Source organism: Condylura cristata, unplaced genomic scaffold (genome assembly GCF_000260355.1).
Source record: "Condylura cristata isolate star-nosed mole 26May11 unplaced genomic scaffold, ConCri1.0 scaffold00002, whole genome shotgun sequence".
Lineage (NCBI taxonomy): Eukaryota > Metazoa > Chordata > Mammalia > Eulipotyphla > Talpidae > Condylura > Condylura cristata.
In genome coordinates this window covers 4,279,028-4,298,581 of record NW_004567103.1, presented here as the reverse complement: position 1 = coordinate 4,298,581, position 19,554 = coordinate 4,279,028, and the positions used below count along the sequence as shown (strand labels likewise).

General features: G+C 39.6%; 1 protein-coding gene across 6 annotated transcripts in view; it reads right to left on the bottom strand.

The window, feature by feature from the left end:
* Positions 1–19,554, bottom strand: part of TRIP12 (thyroid hormone receptor interactor 12) — a 129,811-nt gene that overhangs the window by 64,327 nt on the left and 45,930 nt on the right. For 4 of the 6 annotated variants that reach the window (XM_012726656.1, XM_012726661.1, XM_012726657.1 and 1 more), the window contains 3 exons: positions 16,034–16,159; positions 14,433–15,235; positions 1,678–1,783 (listed from right to left, as the gene is read on the bottom strand). In XM_012726656.1, coding sequence (XP_012582110.1) covers positions 1,678–1,783; positions 14,433–15,235; positions 16,034–16,159 — 1,035 coding nt within the window. The remainder of the gene's footprint in view (positions 1–1,677; positions 1,784–14,432; positions 15,236–16,033; positions 16,160–19,554) is intronic. The other 2 variants (XM_004674211.2, XM_004674212.2) reach the window with 1 other exon arrangement.

Here is a 19,554-nt window from a genome sequence, read left to right as displayed (position 1 = left end):
AGAGATCAGTATTAACAGATAAAAGATGACATTTGAACAAATGCTTGTTTAGGAGTAAGGCAGAGTACAAGTTATAGAAGAATCATCACCCATTTCTCATGAGGCAAACTGTACTTTATTGGTGACATTTTTTCTATTCTAATAGAGAAATTAATACACAAATCAGGTAGAAACGGAAGTGCTGCCTCATCACAACCTAAACTTCGTGATAAGCCACTCCTCAAATCACCTGAGAAAATGCAGAAACCTACTATTAACTAAAGAAGTGTCTCTGACTGGCGGGACCATTCCCTAAGGGGAAATACAGCCCATTCCAAACCCAGTTTTCCAAGCTACAAGTTGGTGGGACTCAAATTACTTCCTACCAACTATGGACCTAGACTGCACTGAACACTCTGCTTGCTGCCTGCAAGAAGTGTCAGTCTAGTGAGAGACAAGGACGCAGCTATCCGGAAGCACTGCATTCAAGGAGAATTTCACCAGCTCCTGACCACATCTGAGACATTGTCCAGGGCAAGAGCCAGAGGGCATGCAATGTCCACTGGAGGTGTCATGTGTGCCCAACAGTCCCCGGTGTGTGTGTTGGGGGGGGCGGAGGGGGAAATTTCTTCACACTAGGGTGGGTGCCTGACTCTGCAGACAACTTAAGACTAATTTTCAAGCACAATGAATTCAATTTGTAAGTCAGATTACTACCATTGGGCAAATCGAATTTAAAAATCTGGCCCAAACTATGACAAAAACTTCTGCGATCTTGCAAAAGTAATGCAGTAAAACTCAATGCAAACAGGCTTTAACTATTTTAAATATTCACACAGAACTAAAATTAGTGTAAAATTAAGAGATTATAAGGTAAAAGACCTTTCCTCAGGACTCACAGGTACAGGAGATGACCTCTGAGAAAATCCAAAAGTGCTCAAACCTTTCTACTTTCCAAACTAGAGAACAGGCAAATCATCTGCCCCCATCATTGGTTTTTAACAGACACAGAAAAGAGGGGAAAGTCCTCTATGGCTGTGAATGATTAGCAGCTCCAAGATGCTTGATCAACTGAATAGATTTGAAAATCTCAGAGGAAATGTCAATCAGTTAACAAAAGTAGGTGGAATAATAAACGATCACATCAAAGGCAGTTGACTTTCTGACAAGGGCACTATAAGCCACCCTGGGAGAAATGGGGAGGGGTGTGGGCCCTGCGCTGCTCCAGGAGGGCCGGTAATGCCAAGTGAAACTGAGCACACTCCGCCCCTCTCCGCTAAAGGCAGTCTCGGGCACCAACACTTCAAGAAACAAATTAGGCTAAAGTACAGCCACCAGACAGGCATCTCTTTGGATCCACTCATCACGCAACTGGGAAATTTAGTGACCTTTACAAGCAGCCCGAATCTGCATAAAGATGCTCATTAAGAGATTCACTTGGAGATGGAACTCTGACAACCACCAAATGTCCAACTATTAGCAGTGATGTAGCAACAAAAGAGAAGTAGAGGAATAAAGTAGAAAAGTTTTGTCGAAACAAAGAGCATGATTAAAAACTTAGCAAGATGTAAATAACTTTCCTTACAGTTCAAGGAAAGTTGTAGCAACCTGCAGAACTACCAAGATGTGGGTTCTGACGAGAGGAGCACGCGTCTGCGCAGCACCAGCCCCTGGACGCCGCCTCAGCCCCGTCATTACCTGGCGCTAGCACAGGAGCCCGTGGTCTTTTGGCGTGTGCTCCGCCTCAAACTGGGGAGCTCAGCAGGTGGGGATTCACTGCGCTTCTTAGTAGATTTTCTTAAACCTACATATGTGAAATGCAAAAGTGAAATTTTTAAAAGAGAAGTTAAAATGAATCCAAAATTGCAAGTCTTCGGGTCCTCGTCCGGTCCCCGGCGGGAGGCCGTCTGCAGCTGCACCGCCTGGGGGGAGCGGCGCCAGCTGCAGGGGAGCTCCAGTGCTACCTGCCTTCCAGCTCAGCGTCTCCACCTGGGCCCCGCCGGACCCGAGCTATGCAGCACTGCCAGCGGCTTGCACATTCTGTTCTACAAACCACCCCTTTTACAAGTTCCCACCATGTCTCTTCTCCCCCAACTCCTCTTTTCCACTTTGTAAAGTGAAGAGTTTTTTGTTTGTTTGTTTTGGGTAAAAAATATTTTAGGACTTAACAGAATTTCACTGAACCCCTTATTATACTATATTTATAGGCCCACTTCACCTAGCTGAAATAAGGCTCATGAATAAGGTTGAGGGAACCTAAGGAATAGACACTTGAAGCAAAGGTCTATGATTGGTGTGTCCAATTTATAGAATACTGTATAATTTGGGGGAGAAGTCAAAAGTATATTTCACAGGCTATGCTGGAAGAAAAATTCTATTACCTTTATAAGGATAACAGATTCTGAAAAGCAAGTGATTAAGCCAAGTTTATTACGATTTTATGAGCACCAGGAAGCCATGAGTGCCCTGCCCCCCAGGACAGCCTGCCATGACTACAGGGCAGCAAGCTCATGGGACCAAGGACCTCCCACAGTGAGCTTTCCAAAGCCAGCGAGCTTATTTCCATAAGAAGGATGGCATCATCTTAAATAGACATGAACTTTTTCAGAGACCAGCCAAATATAACAATGCTCCGGAGCACCTCTTTTTCCTAAATGATTTTTGAATATCCACTCTTTAAAATGGAAAGATAAATCCCGAGAGCCTATTTTATTCCGCACCCAGGTCACCTGAAAGACACAACATGCAGCCAGACTGGAGCGTTGCCTTAATATGTTCAGTGCATTAGTTTATCACTACTTTTCAACAGTACAAAAAGTAATCAGAAATAATTTTTAGATGTCAGAAAAATAATAAACCATATTTATCTGTGTGCAAGTTACATTAAAAGACCCCAGAAAACACTTAAGTATATTGTCACTTCAAATGCTTTTATTGTCACGCAATATTACTTAGTTCATGAAATAGTAAAGTATCTTTACACCACTTCGACACAGTAATGAACAATTATACAAATTTTTACAACTATTCAGGGACATTCTAAATAAAATACTCAATTCAATATACTGTGGGGGTGAGGCAAGGCACACTGCTATATTGCTGACTTGAGGTAGCAGTATACTTTTGAGCAAACTTTTTTATACTTTCACATAGTGAGTTTCTGGTGGTCACGTGTTTTTTCCCTCCCCCACTTCATTCAAAACTGATTTCTATATTGATAAAATGTATGAGGTTCAATGAGTGTGACAACTGCCTTCAGTCACACACCACCACAATCAAGACACAAAGCATTTTCATCACACTAAAACATCCAGGCCACTTGCAGTTAGCTAATCCCCTATCCTCACACTTGAGGCCCCTGGCAACCATGACCTGCTTTCAATCCCCATGGCCTAGAGCCTCTGGGTGTAATCAGCATTTGGAGAAGAAGCCATCTGTTGCCCAACTCAGTAGTTCATTCCTCTGGCAGCACAATGGTCTGTATGGATGTGCCATAGTCTGTTTCTCATAGTCTCTTTAAGAGAACTGTACTAAAATCATAGGAAAACGGCACAGGAGAACTGAAGAGGACTGGAAAGTACTTACACCTGATACCACAATCGAACCACCAATGCAAAATGACTAGTAAAGTGACTGACATAACCCCACCTAACCTGATAAATCCAAGCACAGACCCTGAAAGATGACCCGTGGGAGAGAAGCTGCAGCTATCTGTGACTCCCCAAAGTTCAGGGCTGGAGCCAAAACCAGCAGGAGGATCTCTCCTAAACACAGACAGGGCAACACCCACGGGCAGAGGTGGGGAAGTGGCAAGGAGCAGCGTTCTCAACAAATGAAGCCAGGCAGTGGAGAACTCTCCTTGCATTTTGGTGAGTTGTTTTTCCAAAAGCCTGAAAGTTTTCCTGAAGAAATGCCAAACATTCTGGGGAGAGAAAAGCTGAAGCAATTCAGTAAACCACCTATTTCCTAGCAAAAGGGAACAAGCTTAACTTTCTTGTAGCACTCGGCAAACTGACGAAGCTAGAATATTCACCATTTCAGACTGGCTCTTGAGTTTTTCAAAAGCACTTTCTGGTAGAAAGTTAAGAATTCCTCTATTTCTGACATGAAAATAGACTTATTAAAAAAGGGATACCCATCCAACAGTATGCTTATGTGAACAGATACTGCTACATCGGGTGCTAAAATTTTGCCTTACTGGTTTGTTTCACAATCTTTTTAACGCTCCATGTATATAGACAGCATTTATGGAGAACTGACTTGAGTTTCCGAGCATTCTACTGCTCAAGTAAGGAATACTTCATCCAGAGAGAGAATGTGGTTAAAGGTAAACTGCCTGTTCAACATACTGAAAACCACTTGAAACACGTGCACGGCTGAGCACTGTCTCTCCACTCCCAGGACTAGGGTGAAGCAAAATTGCATGTATTTTGTTTTTTATGATGCCACTGAGAGGCAACCAGATCACAGGTCAGATTAAAATACTTTTTTTATTCCTGTGGCTTCATGTAATTAAGTTGAGTATAAATGTAGACAAATTACTTTTATCAAAGTTCTTGACTTGGCTATATCGGTGTAAGAATATACGTGCTTCCTCATAAAGATATTTTTCATAATCTTTACTTCTTTGAATAAAGGTGAATGAAAATAGCAGTGTTACTCTCTTAAAAGTTGTAAAGATTTGTTCTCCTACAATATATGTTTTACTATTTTGATTTTTACAAGTATTCCAAAGAGAAAAGCTACACAAAATCCAGAACTTCACCTAAAAAAAAAAGAGACCTTTGCAATGTATGGCCTTTTGAGTGTGAAATTATTTTCTTATGCAGCCACTTATGAAGCCTGTATTTAAAAAAAAAAAAAAGACGTACATAGCAATATATTATAAGACTCAACAGATTGAAGGTCTCAGATTGTTTACTTCCTGGGCTCTAATTAACGTAAAAATAGTTAAGAGCTTCTCAGGGACTAAGACTTTTCTACTTGAAATTGCTTGAAATATTAATAGATACATTAGTGTGAAGTGATTCCAATTTTGTCATTTTGCAGGAGAAATGAGCACGAGTAACCTGATCTGCCTACTTCACAGGGATCACCAAAAGTAGAACAGGTATCTCAGGATCCTAAGTATGGCTTTACTGAGCAACTGGGCAGTACATATTCACTGTCATACTTTTACTGAACTTTCAATAATCTGTTCTATGTATGCTAATCATTGACGTAGCATACACATATCAAACCTACTGTACTCCTACAATGAAAAATATAGCCTCGCCTAAAGTATTTTTAGTTTTGCAATAGTTAAAATTTTCTAATAACGTCTTTCCACTGCATAAGGTGTCAAAGCAAATATGAATGTCAGTGCATTGTGATGGCTGTATGAAAATCAAGCAGAGAGGAAGGGGGAAACTGACTTAACCTCTTTACTGGCTGAATGATTCCATTCAAATACACGAAAGCTTTTGTTCAACTTACATACTCATTTTCAAGAGACATCAAAAGATGACCAAGTGGACATGTACTGTGTATGTTCAACAAGCCTTTCCCCAGCATTCTGTCTCCTTCCTTTCCTAAGCTTCCTGGAGCACCAGCTCCCTCTTCAGCTGGTGCTAGTAATGGAGCTGACCCTAACAGCTTATCAAACAGGCCAGACTGTTTGCAGCATTTCCAACCACAGGTCTCCCATCACCATCCCTCCTCCCTGCATCACAGTTACTTCAAAGGCAGGAGCCTGACCTGAGGGAGTCAGGAACTTGCCTGATATATAAATGATGGGGTGGGGCTGAGAAGGACCTGGACCTAAGTCCCAAGGCTTGGGACTGACCAGACCACCATCTGAATTCCTGAATTCAGCCAGATCTGAAGCTAGTCTGTACTTTATCTTGGCCTTACCAGTCCCTGAACTGTGTTTTCCCACTCAATTCTGATCGAATCTGTCCTGTTCAACTGAGAATCTTCTAGCTGTAAGCCTTACTCTAGAAGAGATGCCAACGACTGCAGCGTGCAGGCCAGTCAGCAATTGGTTGGCTAGTTCGTTTTCATAGGACCCACCCAATAAAACTGATTCTTACATATTTTAGGAATGCCTGGCACAGGTTCTATGTGACCAGTAAAGTCTGAAGCATTTACTATCTGGCTACTAACAGAAAATGTCTGCTGACCTAGACTTCGAGGAAAAATGGAGGGGGATGGGGGAACACTGCATGGATTTACCCAAAAATTGAAAATCAATGAAAAAGTTTGAGATTCTTCAAAACAAAGCAAAACAAAATCCCCTTATGAAGTTTTAAAAGGAAAAACATATTCTGGTTTAACTAATTTCTTAGAAATAATGTTGTCAATACTAACTTTTCCAGAATATTAGGTCCTGATTTTCCTTAGTTTTTGTCATTATTTCTACAGATATCTCCAACTTAAAATGGAGTAAGCAAATGAATAAGAGTAGGTTACACAAGCTAATACCTTAAACAAGACTAAGGAGCAGGAAAAGGGCTACCATCATTTACATTTGTAAGTATCTAGCTACAACTGCTCTTTATAACACAAATGCTCAAGCTGTTTATATGTTAAACATCTATTTACTCACAAGTCAGAGCTAGATCAAGGTTTTTCCAGAATCACTCCTTTTTCTTTTCCAAAAGGGTAAAAAGCACCAAATACCATGACTGCTACCATGCATCCAGGGTTCACTGTAGATCAATCAGAAGAGCTATTTTGTTCCGGGAAAAACTGGACCCAGCAAAGCGAATGAACGAACGATGGCTGCACTATCGTGCAGCCGCTCCTGGTCTTTCAGACCTGATCCTGGATGTGTCTACTTTCAGGTTTATAAATCCTTCTCAACAGTTAATTCCACTAAAGTAGCTTCTCAAAAATGTAAAGTAAACTACTCATATAAAAGGTAATCACCAATAGTTACTTTAAAATCACTCAGTAACAGTAAGACACGTTATACAAATCATACGGCGCTAAATCCCAAATGGATTTTTCTAAACCAAACTTTTATTTCCTAGTCAATGCACAATTTCATGCACTGACTTAAGAATAGAAAACACTAGCAATATGCAGATATTCATCTAGGCATTATATTTAAGTAAAAAGAAACTGGAAAAAGAGGAACAGTCCAATAAACAAATTTTAGTATGGAACTATATGAAGCAGGAACACACAGCATCAGTTAAATGAGGCATCAGTTAAATGAGGGAGCGATCTAACTGGCACTTCGTCAGTTAGTGGGACTGGAAAGTTACATGATTCCGGAGGCAATTTCAAAGTATACATCAATATTTCAAAGAAAAATAACCTGTGTCCTAAAAGGAAATAGTAATGTTAATTACGAATCCAGTCAATTAAAAAATTAAGAGTAATGAAAATGCTCATTAGTTTGGGAATGGGTTACAATGAGGCCTATCCATATAGTCATTTTAAATGATACGTTTTAGAAAGGAAAAGGGTCTGCTAAAATGTTTTTCTTACCATTTTGAGGGTGAACTTTAACATGCATCCAGAGTCTAGAGTGGAGCCTACTTATCAGAAACCAACACCTACTCTTCTGTAAAGCCAGCTTTGAAATAAAGTGAGAAAACAGGTCGAACAGATGTGCATTCACAACTGTCCTCTCAGGAAAGATTCCGAGGTCTAAGCGAGAAGAATGGGAAGAACAGAAGAGATAGCCATCACAAAGCAACTTCAGAAGATAGAAAGCAGAACTACAGCACTAAATGTACTGGAACTTCAAAAAACTGGAAGTGCAGAAAACTCAGATAAACAATCAGTGAGATTAACACTGCAAAGTCCCAAAGGCACGGGGTACCTGAGAACACTTCAGAGTCAAAACTGAGCACTGTTGTTGACAGTCCTCCTCCTCCTGCACAGCTAGTAACTGTCTCCCTCCTGACCCAGCAAAACATTAAGCCCTTTATTCTTTCTAAAGTATAGACGCTCAGCTGCAGAACATGGCTGCAAAAAGGTCCACCAGCGCCAGCACAAGGAAGAGGGAGCGGGCTCAACAGTACACAGGCACACTGATGCCAGACGGCCCTCTCCCACTCAGCCCCCAGAACCCTGGCTGTCTGGCCTTCCTCTCCAGGCAGGACGCTGAAGAATCTTCCCTGTGGAATTTTACCAGCCAGAGAAAAAAGAGCTAAAAATAATGACAGAAGAGGTTTCATAACACACTGCCCAATCAGATCACTCGACAGTGAGTATCAGTCAAAGCTCATCTACAGCCTAAAGATTACTAGATTTTTGGTTCCCCCCTGCAGCCACCACCCCAAATTGAGTAAGAGATAACCAGAAATTGCACGAATCTGAGGAAAGTTCCTAGTATGACAATCAAAACCAAACAGCCATCCCACCACCCCTTTCTCCCACCCCTAAAAAACTACAGAGGGGTAGTGCAATCAAAGAAAATACACGATTAAGATCTACAATAAAGGGGGAAATAAGTGACCAACCACCCTGATTTGTCTAAGAGTACCCTGAGTCTTGGGGGAAAGTTCAGACTCAGTGGACGCCAGGACTGCTAACAAGAAATGGAAACAAGTCCACGGCAGCAGCACTACTCTAAATAGTGGAGGTAAAGCCCTGCTGGCTTTCAGGGAAGTAGGCAGCATACTCAAGTTAGGAATCACAACAGCTCCAGTTCTGAAAGCTGGAAGATAACGTTTCAACGTTCTGATGAAAAATAATTTCCAATTCAGAACTCTATACGAAACAGGTATCAAGCTTGTGTATTTCAAATCATTCAAAACTTGAAAAAAAATTCGAGACATTCAAAATCTGAAAAAAAATCTCAAGACTTGTTCTTAGAAAGTCAGTGGAAGATATGTTCCATCAAAGATGGAACAGTAAACGAAGAAAGATGGTGTGAGAGCTGGAAATGAACAACTAAACAGAAGCAAAGGCTGAAGAAAAACCCCAGACTAAATGCAGCGTGCCCAAGTGTAAGGAGTAACCGCTGGCACCTCACTGCCTCAGGAAAATCAAACATCATGTGGTAGATGACTGGAAAAGAGATGTAGACAGTAAGAACCGAATCTGGAGTTGAGCGACAGGTTGCTGGAAAAGGAAAACAAGATTAACTGTGTTAACAGAAAATGTAAAATCATTATGATCAGAAAATGTTAAGTGGGAAACGGTCCTGGACCCAATGGAAACTACCTGCCCACCCCAAACACTGAGCACTGGAAGTCCATACAGCAGGCATTTATTTGGTGGGTGAAGCGGAGGGGTAAAGCTTCCACAGAGCATACGACAATGCTCAATCTGAAAAAGTAAATCTCAACGAATAGAAACATGAGCACATAACTTAGAACCACTAAAGTATGTACCAAAACAATCAGCTATGGGGAAGAGTAATGTGCCAGAAGACTGCTGCTTTTAAATCTCATAGAGCTTTACTTCAAACTACACTTAACAGTTGATCAATAAAAATCACACACATAAGAAAGAGATCATCCTCAGTGACAGAATTAAGTGAATTTATAGGTTTTCTTTTTGTACGTTGGTATTTTCTGGATGTCTTCTGTTATTTTTAATGACAAACATGTTAGAATCAGAAGTGTCCATAGATTAAAGGATACAGACATGAATATGAAAAAGCAATTTTTGCTAACTTCAGAATGATGCACTCAGGATAACTTTTGTTCTGACCTGGTATACAAACGTTCACATACCATATTGTCTAAAATCCACGAAGGAAATAAAACAAAGCAAAGCCTTCTAACAAAGATGCCAGTGATACCTGTTTCCATTTAATCTTAGGAATCATTTGGAAATTTTTCAAAATGGTTACATATTAAAATTTTTAGGTTGTAAGATTACAGATGCCTTAAGGATAATACACAAAACTCGACTCTCAATCCTCACCCCTTAATGCTGCTCACCCAGCCACCACATGAGGCTAAAAGAATCCTATTTTTGAAACTCAGTAGGGCTGATTCTATCATCCTAGCAAGACCCAACCATGAAACCAGGATTCTCCACCTTATAATCATTTTCTGCTCTGTTTATTCTATTTCCTCCCTCCATGCAAGAGGTGCAAAGCATTATGTTGTGACAGAAAGAGTCTCAATCTAAGAAGAATCTCCCTTCCCAAAAAGGTGGCATCCTCCTGGCTCTTGTCTAGTTCTATATGATGGTCACAGGCTGCATGCAGGTCAGCAGAAAGGATGAAACTCAGGCTTGGAAGAAGCGGGTAACAACTACTCCCCCCCTGCTAGGAATGTGCACGTGATGCCCACTTCAAAAAAATAAGAGGAAACCAGATCTACAGACAGACACATCACACTGGAAAGGTAGTACCTTCAAATTTTCCGACAGATAAGCTCCGGAATAACCCAGGTTTTGATCATAAACTTGCTACTATGCTATCCATCACCTGCTATTCAGACAGCTAACCTCGACACAGCCACATTTTATATCGAAATGAGCTTATTTCAAAAAGGTAGGTTAGTAAAAGGTTTCATTTGAAGTGAAACTAATCATAAACATTTAACATTATGCTAGGATATAAAAACATTTTGAAAATCTTAGGTCACTACACTGCCTCACTGGCTTCATTTATACCACATGAATGTTCACAGGAATGTCTGCTTGCTTAAGCAACTAAGAAGAAAACTTCCTGATGTACACTGAAAAAAGTCACGTAGCTCTACGTGGGCTATTTTCAAGAACTCCACTAAATGACACAAGATGGACCTTTGTCCCCAAGCTATTTTGATCAGCTGCAGCTGGCAAGACACAAGGCTTCGGAAGTCTCATCACAAAAGTAACTCTTTCACTAGCTCTCCTGCCAACGCTATTTCCTCACCAGGCGCTTGTCCATCAGTCAACAGCCAACAAAACAACACTCTGGGAACATCTTCATTTTAAGTGGCCTGACTAACATATAATATCATTTCCCAAAGTGAGTTCCACCCAAATACTAGTCTCCCAAAGGTACAATGGGCAATCCAAAAACAAACAAACCAATCAGCAAAATATCAGGTTGAAATACTAGGGTTAGCAAGTTATTGCATGGTTTCTCCTGATGTCTATGGTATGTTAACAATTACCCAGAATCTCTGCATAATATCTACCTGGAGTTTTCATACAGTTCGAAAGTACTGTTACTTCTTTACTTAAAAAAAAAAAAGGTGGGGTGGGGTGAAGGCTTACTATGAAACTTTTTCACCAATCATATCTTAGCAAGGGTCTTTAACTAAATAACATGTTCACACTCATTCTTAAATGTGAAGAAAATTAGTAACCTATCTAAACTTGTAACGCTTTGTATCTCAAACTGTTTACTCCATTTTTATAGAATTAACTGATTTCTCCCCCTGAGCTAAACTTATGAGAAATCCACATGTCATCTTCTATCCATTAAATCTAAATCTGCCCCAGTTAAAAAAAAAAAAAAACAACACTCCTGAGACATATGCCATTGAGAACTATGGCAACTGACATTTCACCATTATATGGTATTTAATCAGCTTAACGTTATTTAATTTTTCACATGCACTATTTCATTTCTACTTCTGAAGATAAGTATCAGTTTATAAATAAGATTGGGGATTAGGCTGCTATGTAGAAGTCAGTTAAGTTGTCTGACCTCACAAAGTTATCGGAGAGAAGAGAACTTTAAGCCAGAGTGAAATCTTGCACTGAGTTCAACAGCTAGGAAAATGCTGAGTAAGCTTTCTGTCTTAAGATGCTCCACTTCAGCTGTAGACCCTAAATATGTACTAAGTATTATGCTAAGTCTCCTCACATATTCATTTTTCCCAGAGAGCTGCTATGTTCATTTTACAAAGAGGCTTGTAAACTTTTCCCAGTCATCAGCAGAACTAGTATTCAGATTCAGAAATCTCAGCTCTTGTATTAATAGCTCTCTCCCCCAAATTCCCGCCCATTAGACCCAGACAGTCCCCCAAAGATAGTTCATTTGCCCCTCTATTCTTACATAATACAGCACTGCTCTTCTTTCCAAGATTGCTCTGCGCATCAACCTTTGCTGCGTGGCACGTGTGACCGCACCCAGATGCACCCTGCCCTTAAGCTTCAGGAGTCCGACTAGACTCGGCCCCTTTCTGTTCAATGCTACAGGAGAGTGACTTCTGCCAACAGAAGCCTTATGCTTGACTCTTGGCCCTTTCACTTCTTTGTTGTATGGCTTTTGAACAGGACCCTGATCTTGAACTTCCTTACCTGTCCGACAGAAACAGCAGCTTCCACACAGAGCTAATGAGGAGTATATAGGATGACCTATGTCAAGTATGTTTAAATTCCTGCTATTGTTTTACAAAGTTTTATACTGATTAGTAAAGAAGCAAACATGTAATGAGTAATATGGATCCCTGGAAAATTGCTGTGACAATAAAAACAGAGAACATGGTTAGAGAAAAGCAAAGCAACACCACAGAATCACACACGTGACCGATGCAAGCCCTAATGCTTGCATTTATGAAATGTGTCACTAAGGCAAGTTATGTCACCTCCTTGAAAGAAATTCCTTCAATAACTACTGCAGAGCACCTTTTATTTATTTATTTATTTTTTAATTAAATAATTGCCATGGTAAAACATACAGCTCTGATTAGATGCTAAGTGAATGATGGCTTCCCTCTTCTAGTCCAAGAGCTAGGCTATAATTAGAGCTTAGAACTAGGACAGGGGCCATGAAAATGGAAGTGATATTCCGTGACCAATGAAAAACTTTGATTTTTGTGAAAGGAAGAAAAATGCGTATGGACTGAGTTTTAAACTAATTCAGTTGACCACGGGCAGAGTGACTTGGCAGAATGTATGGAATGGTTGACTCTGGCACAGGGCTGGGGTTAGGAGGGCTGAGAGCAGGAGGCTCAATACTTCCTGGGTGAAGACAGCCTTGTCACCGTGAAACCCCACAGACGGGCAGTTTTTCAGTTAGAGATCATAGTTAACAGACCTTGTAAGAAAGCTGGCATCTGAGAAGAGTCATGGATAAAACATTCAAGGACACTGCTCTCACCTGACCCAACTATGATTTGGAGAACATGAGTTCTTCAACTGAAGCAGACCAGGAAGCAGAAAGAGACAGTTTATTTCACACAACCTCTTGCAGACATAACCTGGCCCACAGGTCATAGAGATCATACAGCTACCCCATCTTATAGACACACCGACACATTTCCGCTTCACTTAAACGCAGAGAGAGGAGGTATAAAAGATAACAGAAATAACGCCAACTGTTAAGAAATCCTTGGTAGGACCAATAAACTGTTAGCTACCCCCTTTAGCCTGGAATTTCTTCTTGACTTCAAATATAGAAATCTTAATCTTCATGTAGTGTCTGTTTTTCAGGTTAGGTATAAGATTTTATTTAGTGTATAATAGGACTCTGGTCAAATTTTAGCAGATACTGAATAAACTGGAAGTCATTATTCAAAATTAGGTTAGGCTGATTCAATATTAGCAGAGCTTTGACAAAGATACTAGTAGATACTACATATAATCTTCCATTAACCATGAAAAAGTTCTAATTCTATCAAAATATCTTGTGAAATTTTCTATAAGGACCCAAAAGGTAACGAAATGGTCCAAACAAGTTTCCTGATGAAATACTACAAAAACTAAATACTTCAAAATTCGTAAGTGTTATCTTATTGTCTTTTAGTATCTTAAAATAGAAGAAAAGAAACACTTCAGCATTGCAACAATCACATAATTGACCAGGGTCATCACCAGTTCTAGTAAGATGAATAGTGAGCTTCTCAGAGTCTTTGGGGAAAAAGGACATGGAAAAAAGTACAAGACAGACCGTTTTCCCATCCAGCTGGTTTCTTTGCTGAATGTATTAGTGCCACATATCCGTTCTTTCAACTCCATTGTAAACCTCAAAAGCTTCCATACACCTACCCATTTACCTGAGACTTGGAGCTCATTGTGTGAAACCTAAGCAGTAGCCACCTTTACAGTAAGTTCCTTTTAAAAACACAAATGACATGTGAGTAAGATTTAATTTAATTTAATTTATACAGGAGTCCATGTATTCTAGTAACAGCTCAGTTGTTGCCACTGAATAAATATAGGATACCAAAAAAAAAAAGAAAAGAACACTTGATCTCTGACCAAAGTCAGTAGCCACTCATGACTTGAATAATTCTGCTACCTGGTGAGAAGAAAATCCAAATTGACATCCTGTCTGGATATTAGAAAGGCAGGCAGGCAGCAAGTGTTACCAGGGTAAGACACACTAAGTCATCACTATGTAATTATGAAAAAAAAGGCAGATTCTCTGTCCCCACGAAACTAACTGTGATAGCAACTATACATGAATATGTACAGATAAATGGCAGCAATAAATCTAAGAATGAGCCAGACTGAAAAAGAAAAGAAGGGGACAAAACTCTGACTACCTTGAAAACAGTTGCTTTCGAAAGACCGAGAGTTACTTTCTTTAAATTGTTGAAAAAAATCGGTAAACTTACTTGCTAATTTGGCCTGTAATCCAGAAGGTCCAGGTTTGGATGTCTCTGACTTAGAAGACCCTGGAAGAGACAGTTTTGTTTTAGGAAGGCTAACTTTAGGGCTGAAACGAGCAGCCCAATCAAATTTCGAGGAGCCACCAGTTTTACTCTGTTCCTTCTCCCGGCTGCTTCTTCTGGGGCTGGGGCTGGATGCTGAACGGGAACGCCTGGCCTTGCTCTGGTCTTTTCCTTGTTTCACTCTGGCACCTGGTGGGACAGTAGAGGAGGCCGAGGCGACAGCAGAAGACGAAGAGGAAGCAGAGGCAGCAGAAGAAGAGTCGGTGATGGTGCTACACCCAGCTTTGGCTGAGGCGGCTGATTTTGAAGCCAGCTTGGTGGGTTTTGCAGCTCTCTCTTCGGCACCAGCTGATTCGGGCACAGAACCACTCTTTAGACAAGAACTCTCTGTCCTCTTTCTTTTCTGACTCCGTGAACTACCGGTGGCCCCACTCTTCCTGGTGTGAGCCTTGCTCGTTGATGGCAATTGTGTAGATTTCAGTTGTTGCTCCTGGTCTAAATGTCTCTTCTTTGACTTACTATGTGGCTTGTTCGTTTCTGAGGGCGATTCAGTATGCTGAAGTGCTTTTGGTTTTTTAGCAGAGCTAGGAGAATTGGTCCTGTCGTAATCTGGACTAGCACTGCGCTTCACTCCTCGAGAATTGTCTTTCTTAGGCACCTGGCCCGGTTTCTGCCTTTCTGAAGTATTGGCTCTGTCTGGATCCTCTGGTTGTGGAACTATGCCAGCAGATGATGAACTGCAGCTTCTAGGAGGTCAGAGAAGGAAGAGAGTTAGCAGCAGCCTACCATCATTATGCCTGTGCCTAAACCTCATTGATTTCTCACATATTTGGAAATCAGTGCTTACAAAAAAAGCACACATTTGCATGTTAAGTACAGTACTCAATAAACCTAACTTGTCAAATAGTTTAAAACTGCAAAAGCACTTAAAAAAAGATAATAGCAGGTATGACTTTAGATGGTAAACTACTCAAAGTCAGTGTAATTCTTTAGCCCAAGACTACTCACACCAAACATTCTGAAACCAGAGTTAAGCTTGTAAGAAAAACAATGCTTAGTGATTGAGAATCAATTGCAACTAGAATACTGAGGCCTCCATTCACAAACACGGTGCTGTCTAAGCTTAAAATAATCACCACATACACTTTAAAAATGAAGGCTAGGCATTTTCATATTGTAGTAGGAATTATATTCCTTTCCAAAGCCTCTAATCAGTTAGATAGATGTTTAGATATTATTGGCTAATAGACCTGACAAGAAAAAAGCTAGGGGAAAATGGTGCGACGGTGACTGCCGATGCCTCTAATGGTTTACTAAGCAAAGGAGGAACGTCACAGCTCTTTATACAAGGAGAAACAATTACTGTCTAGGCTGTTACACTGACATTACTGCAAAGGTGATAAACTACTGATAGTCATAGTTACACTCAGGAATGAAAACATGTACATTAACATTTTAGAATAACCTATAAGTTTCAATATTATCCAATGATTCAAATGTAAATAATTGTGTCTTGAAAATGTATAAGCAATGTGAAGATTTACCTTTTAGAAAGGTGTCCCCTTGACAGTTCAGAAGTAGTATTAGACTGTACTTTGGGTGCCTTAGAATTAGATTTTCTACTCTCAGGAGGGCTATATCCCTTATGTTTTGCCTGCCCTAAATGTGACCTGTCAGCAGAAAATCAAAACAGAAATCTATCAGGAAAGAGATGCAAGTACAATGCTGAAAGTGAAATATTTTCATTTAAAAACAAAAAAACTTCCCAATTCTTCATTGTTAACCATACCCCTTTCCCAAATACTTCTCTAATTGTTATTTCAAATAATCTGGCAAAAGAAATTCCCTCTTAGAAGCAATACCCCCAATACCCAAGAGTTAGTTTTTTTTCAATTACCACAGCAACACTGCATTAGCCATATATGGTTACAATAAGCAATAATTTTGTAGCAATTTTATTGCAGACATTCAAATACATTTTTGCAAGGAGCAAATCCAGACTACTTTTAACAGACAATATGACCACCTTAAAAGGGCAAATTGTGATTCCTACTATAAAACTGATTTGAACACTGTAATTCAGGTTGGTACAGTAGGTACAGACAAATGAAATCAGTTCCCATGCTGATTTTACCAAAAAGAAAAAAAAATTAAAAGCACTAAATAATAAATGTACATGAAGTCAATACAGTAGTATTTGCTATAAATTTAAAACACTAATCAACCAAGGTAGATCAAAAATTAAGTCCTAGAGGGAGATAAAGAATTTACCACAAAATATTGTGAAAATATTCAATCACTCCATTAGGGATACAAGAGTGGGTTGTATTTATACTAAATTAAATCTTGACGCCAGCACTGTTCTAAGAGCAAGATTGGGGAGCATGAAGAAACAGTATTCAGTAGACTTATTTTAAAAAAAAAAATTGGCAATGGCTACACAAGATTTATGTAGGCAGTAAAAAGCAAGCAAGCATCAATATATTACTTAGAAAAATCTGGTTGGTTTTACACAGGTGAGGTAGCAATGTAAGCCCTTTATCTAATTCCCAGGTAGTAACCATTCTTCACATAAATAACATGAAAGAGCATATTCTACAAACAAAGCTTCATTAAGAACAAAGTACCTTACTTTGTTACAATGTTTTTACTCCAATACCATCTCTGAGCACAGTTACAGACCTCACAGGGCAATTCTCATTGAAGCTGTTAAGGATGTGATTATATGCTAAGTGAATCTGGAAGGAGGCCAAACATATACAAAGTTTTTGACATATACAAAGTTCTTGACATATACAAAGTTCCACTATCTCTTCAACAAGATGACCTAAAGTTTCTTGGTTCAGTAGATTTAATGTCCTTCCATTTTCCCAAAAGAATTTAATACTTTGAAAAAAGAAATCAGCTTCTCAATGAAAGCATTTCTTGGATTTGCAATAAAAAGCAGTTTCATTTTTAAGGTTCTATACCGTAGGACAGTGTTTTCCACAAAACAAAATGACTTAACACTAGGTTAGTCTTCAAAGAGTCTTAATCTGCATTTAAGCAATAAAGATTGTATAGCTATATGAAGGTGTCATGCTTTCTCCTTGTTTTTATACACTGCCATCTAGTTTTTATTTCCCTGAGTCTTCCACTGCACACCAACTGTTTGTCTTAACCAGTAAATTTAAAAGATTTCATTACTAGGAATTACTTGTTTTAGTTTTACTAACAAATCTGAGAATTCTTCCCCCCACCCCAACAAATGAGACTGAATAAATTTTCAAATCATTCCATAGTTATAAGAAAGTACATTTTGTCTTCAGAATATAAAACTTAATATTTACTTATAAGCTGTCATTCAGGCTCTCTACATAAGTTGCTTTCATCACTGACTATAGATTAATTTTCTAATTCAATCATAAATTCTGCTCCGTTTCACTACAAAACTAAAAACATTACTTGCTATATCTCCTTGATTACAATTATAATATTAAAAGAAAATTTTATCAGTTAGACAACTTTATGGTGTTCAAGCTGTCAATCATTAAAAAGTCCTAATGTGGCCCTCCCTGGTGGCGCAGCGGGTTAAAGCACAGCACTGAGAATCTAAAGCCACTTCCGCATGAGTTCGATTCCCGCCTGCCCCGGAGGTGACCACATGGCGCGGCAGACCTCTCCTGGCCCGCCCGCTGTTTCGTCGATCTGCCTGTTCTGTTCCCCACTCTGTCTCTGGTGAAGCCTCTTGCTGCCCCTGAGCCTCTGGCCTGTACCCCAGTTCTGTATGCACAAATAAATAAATCTTTAAAAAAAAAAAAGTCCTAATGGAACCTATTATGTCTCAAAAATGAAAATAAAAATTAGTTCACTTTGTCAACAGAAATTGTAAAGAGTAGTCCTCCACTTCGTACCCAAATAAACTGTCCTCTGATCTTAAAACATATCTCATTTTATATCCACCCAAATATGCTACCACATTTTTCCTGTCTTTATTGACACTTTCAACGAAGTACACAAGTTAGCAGAAGAACTGTCAATTATCAGTTCCCCCAAAAGTAAACATAGAAACTGAGGTTCATAAAACTGGCTTCAAACATTCACTCTGTACTACTGAATGTCACTAGATGTGATATTCACTGAATTTTAGTGGGTGATCTTACACTGAGGACTAATTAAAATATATTTTAAAATATAAAATACTGTCATTACTTTCCTTCTGCTGAGCACAATCTTAGCGTATTTTCTGCAAAGGGTGCCTTCATCTCCGTGGGCAATGGTGTTTAGTGTCAGAAAAACAGGTATACATTAAACAAATAAACAGGCACAGTGATGGGCTAAATTTGAAATTTTATTGGGGGTGGAGGGAAGGCAGTAGGCAAATGGGTAAAAACTTTCCCCCAGCTTGGCTGAGCACAAGAGAAACAGGCTACCAGAGGGCCACAAAGTAACAACACAGAGCCTGAGGGGAGGCCGGGAGGTGTCTACTTTTTTATGAACATTTATATATTAGTAACTTTCACAATTCTGCAAATTAAATCTCCATGAAATAATATTGCCTCATCTGGAATAGCAAACTAGAATGTCACGGTATTCAGAGCCAAGCAAGCCTTGAGGCTTCCTTCCTTGACGCTCATTTCACCAACTCCCTCATTTATCCAACCTGACTGCCCAACATTTTTATTAAAAAGCATAATCCAGTGAAAATTACATATACTATTAATCAAATTTACAAGAATAACAAGTAAAACTCAGTAGGCTCCTATGGGGCACGGTGAGCCCACTTAGTAAATTACAGACTAGGATGGGGGTGGGCAGGCATGGGCTTACATGCAGAGTTTCCACGTCATCCTCTGGGGGTTCCAGGGGAAAAAACAAAACAAAAACACCTCATGTTCTGCAAAGCCAGCCACTAAAATTAACTGAGCAAATGGTGGAAATAAGCCTGTGTACAGAGAATTCAAGCCTATGTTATTCTGAGTCCTAACTCCAAAATCGACTTTAAAGAATGATTAAAGGCCCACTAACACTTGCACCAAGAATCACAGGGGCTCACTCTGCAACCTGGTTTTTGTATTTTCTCCTT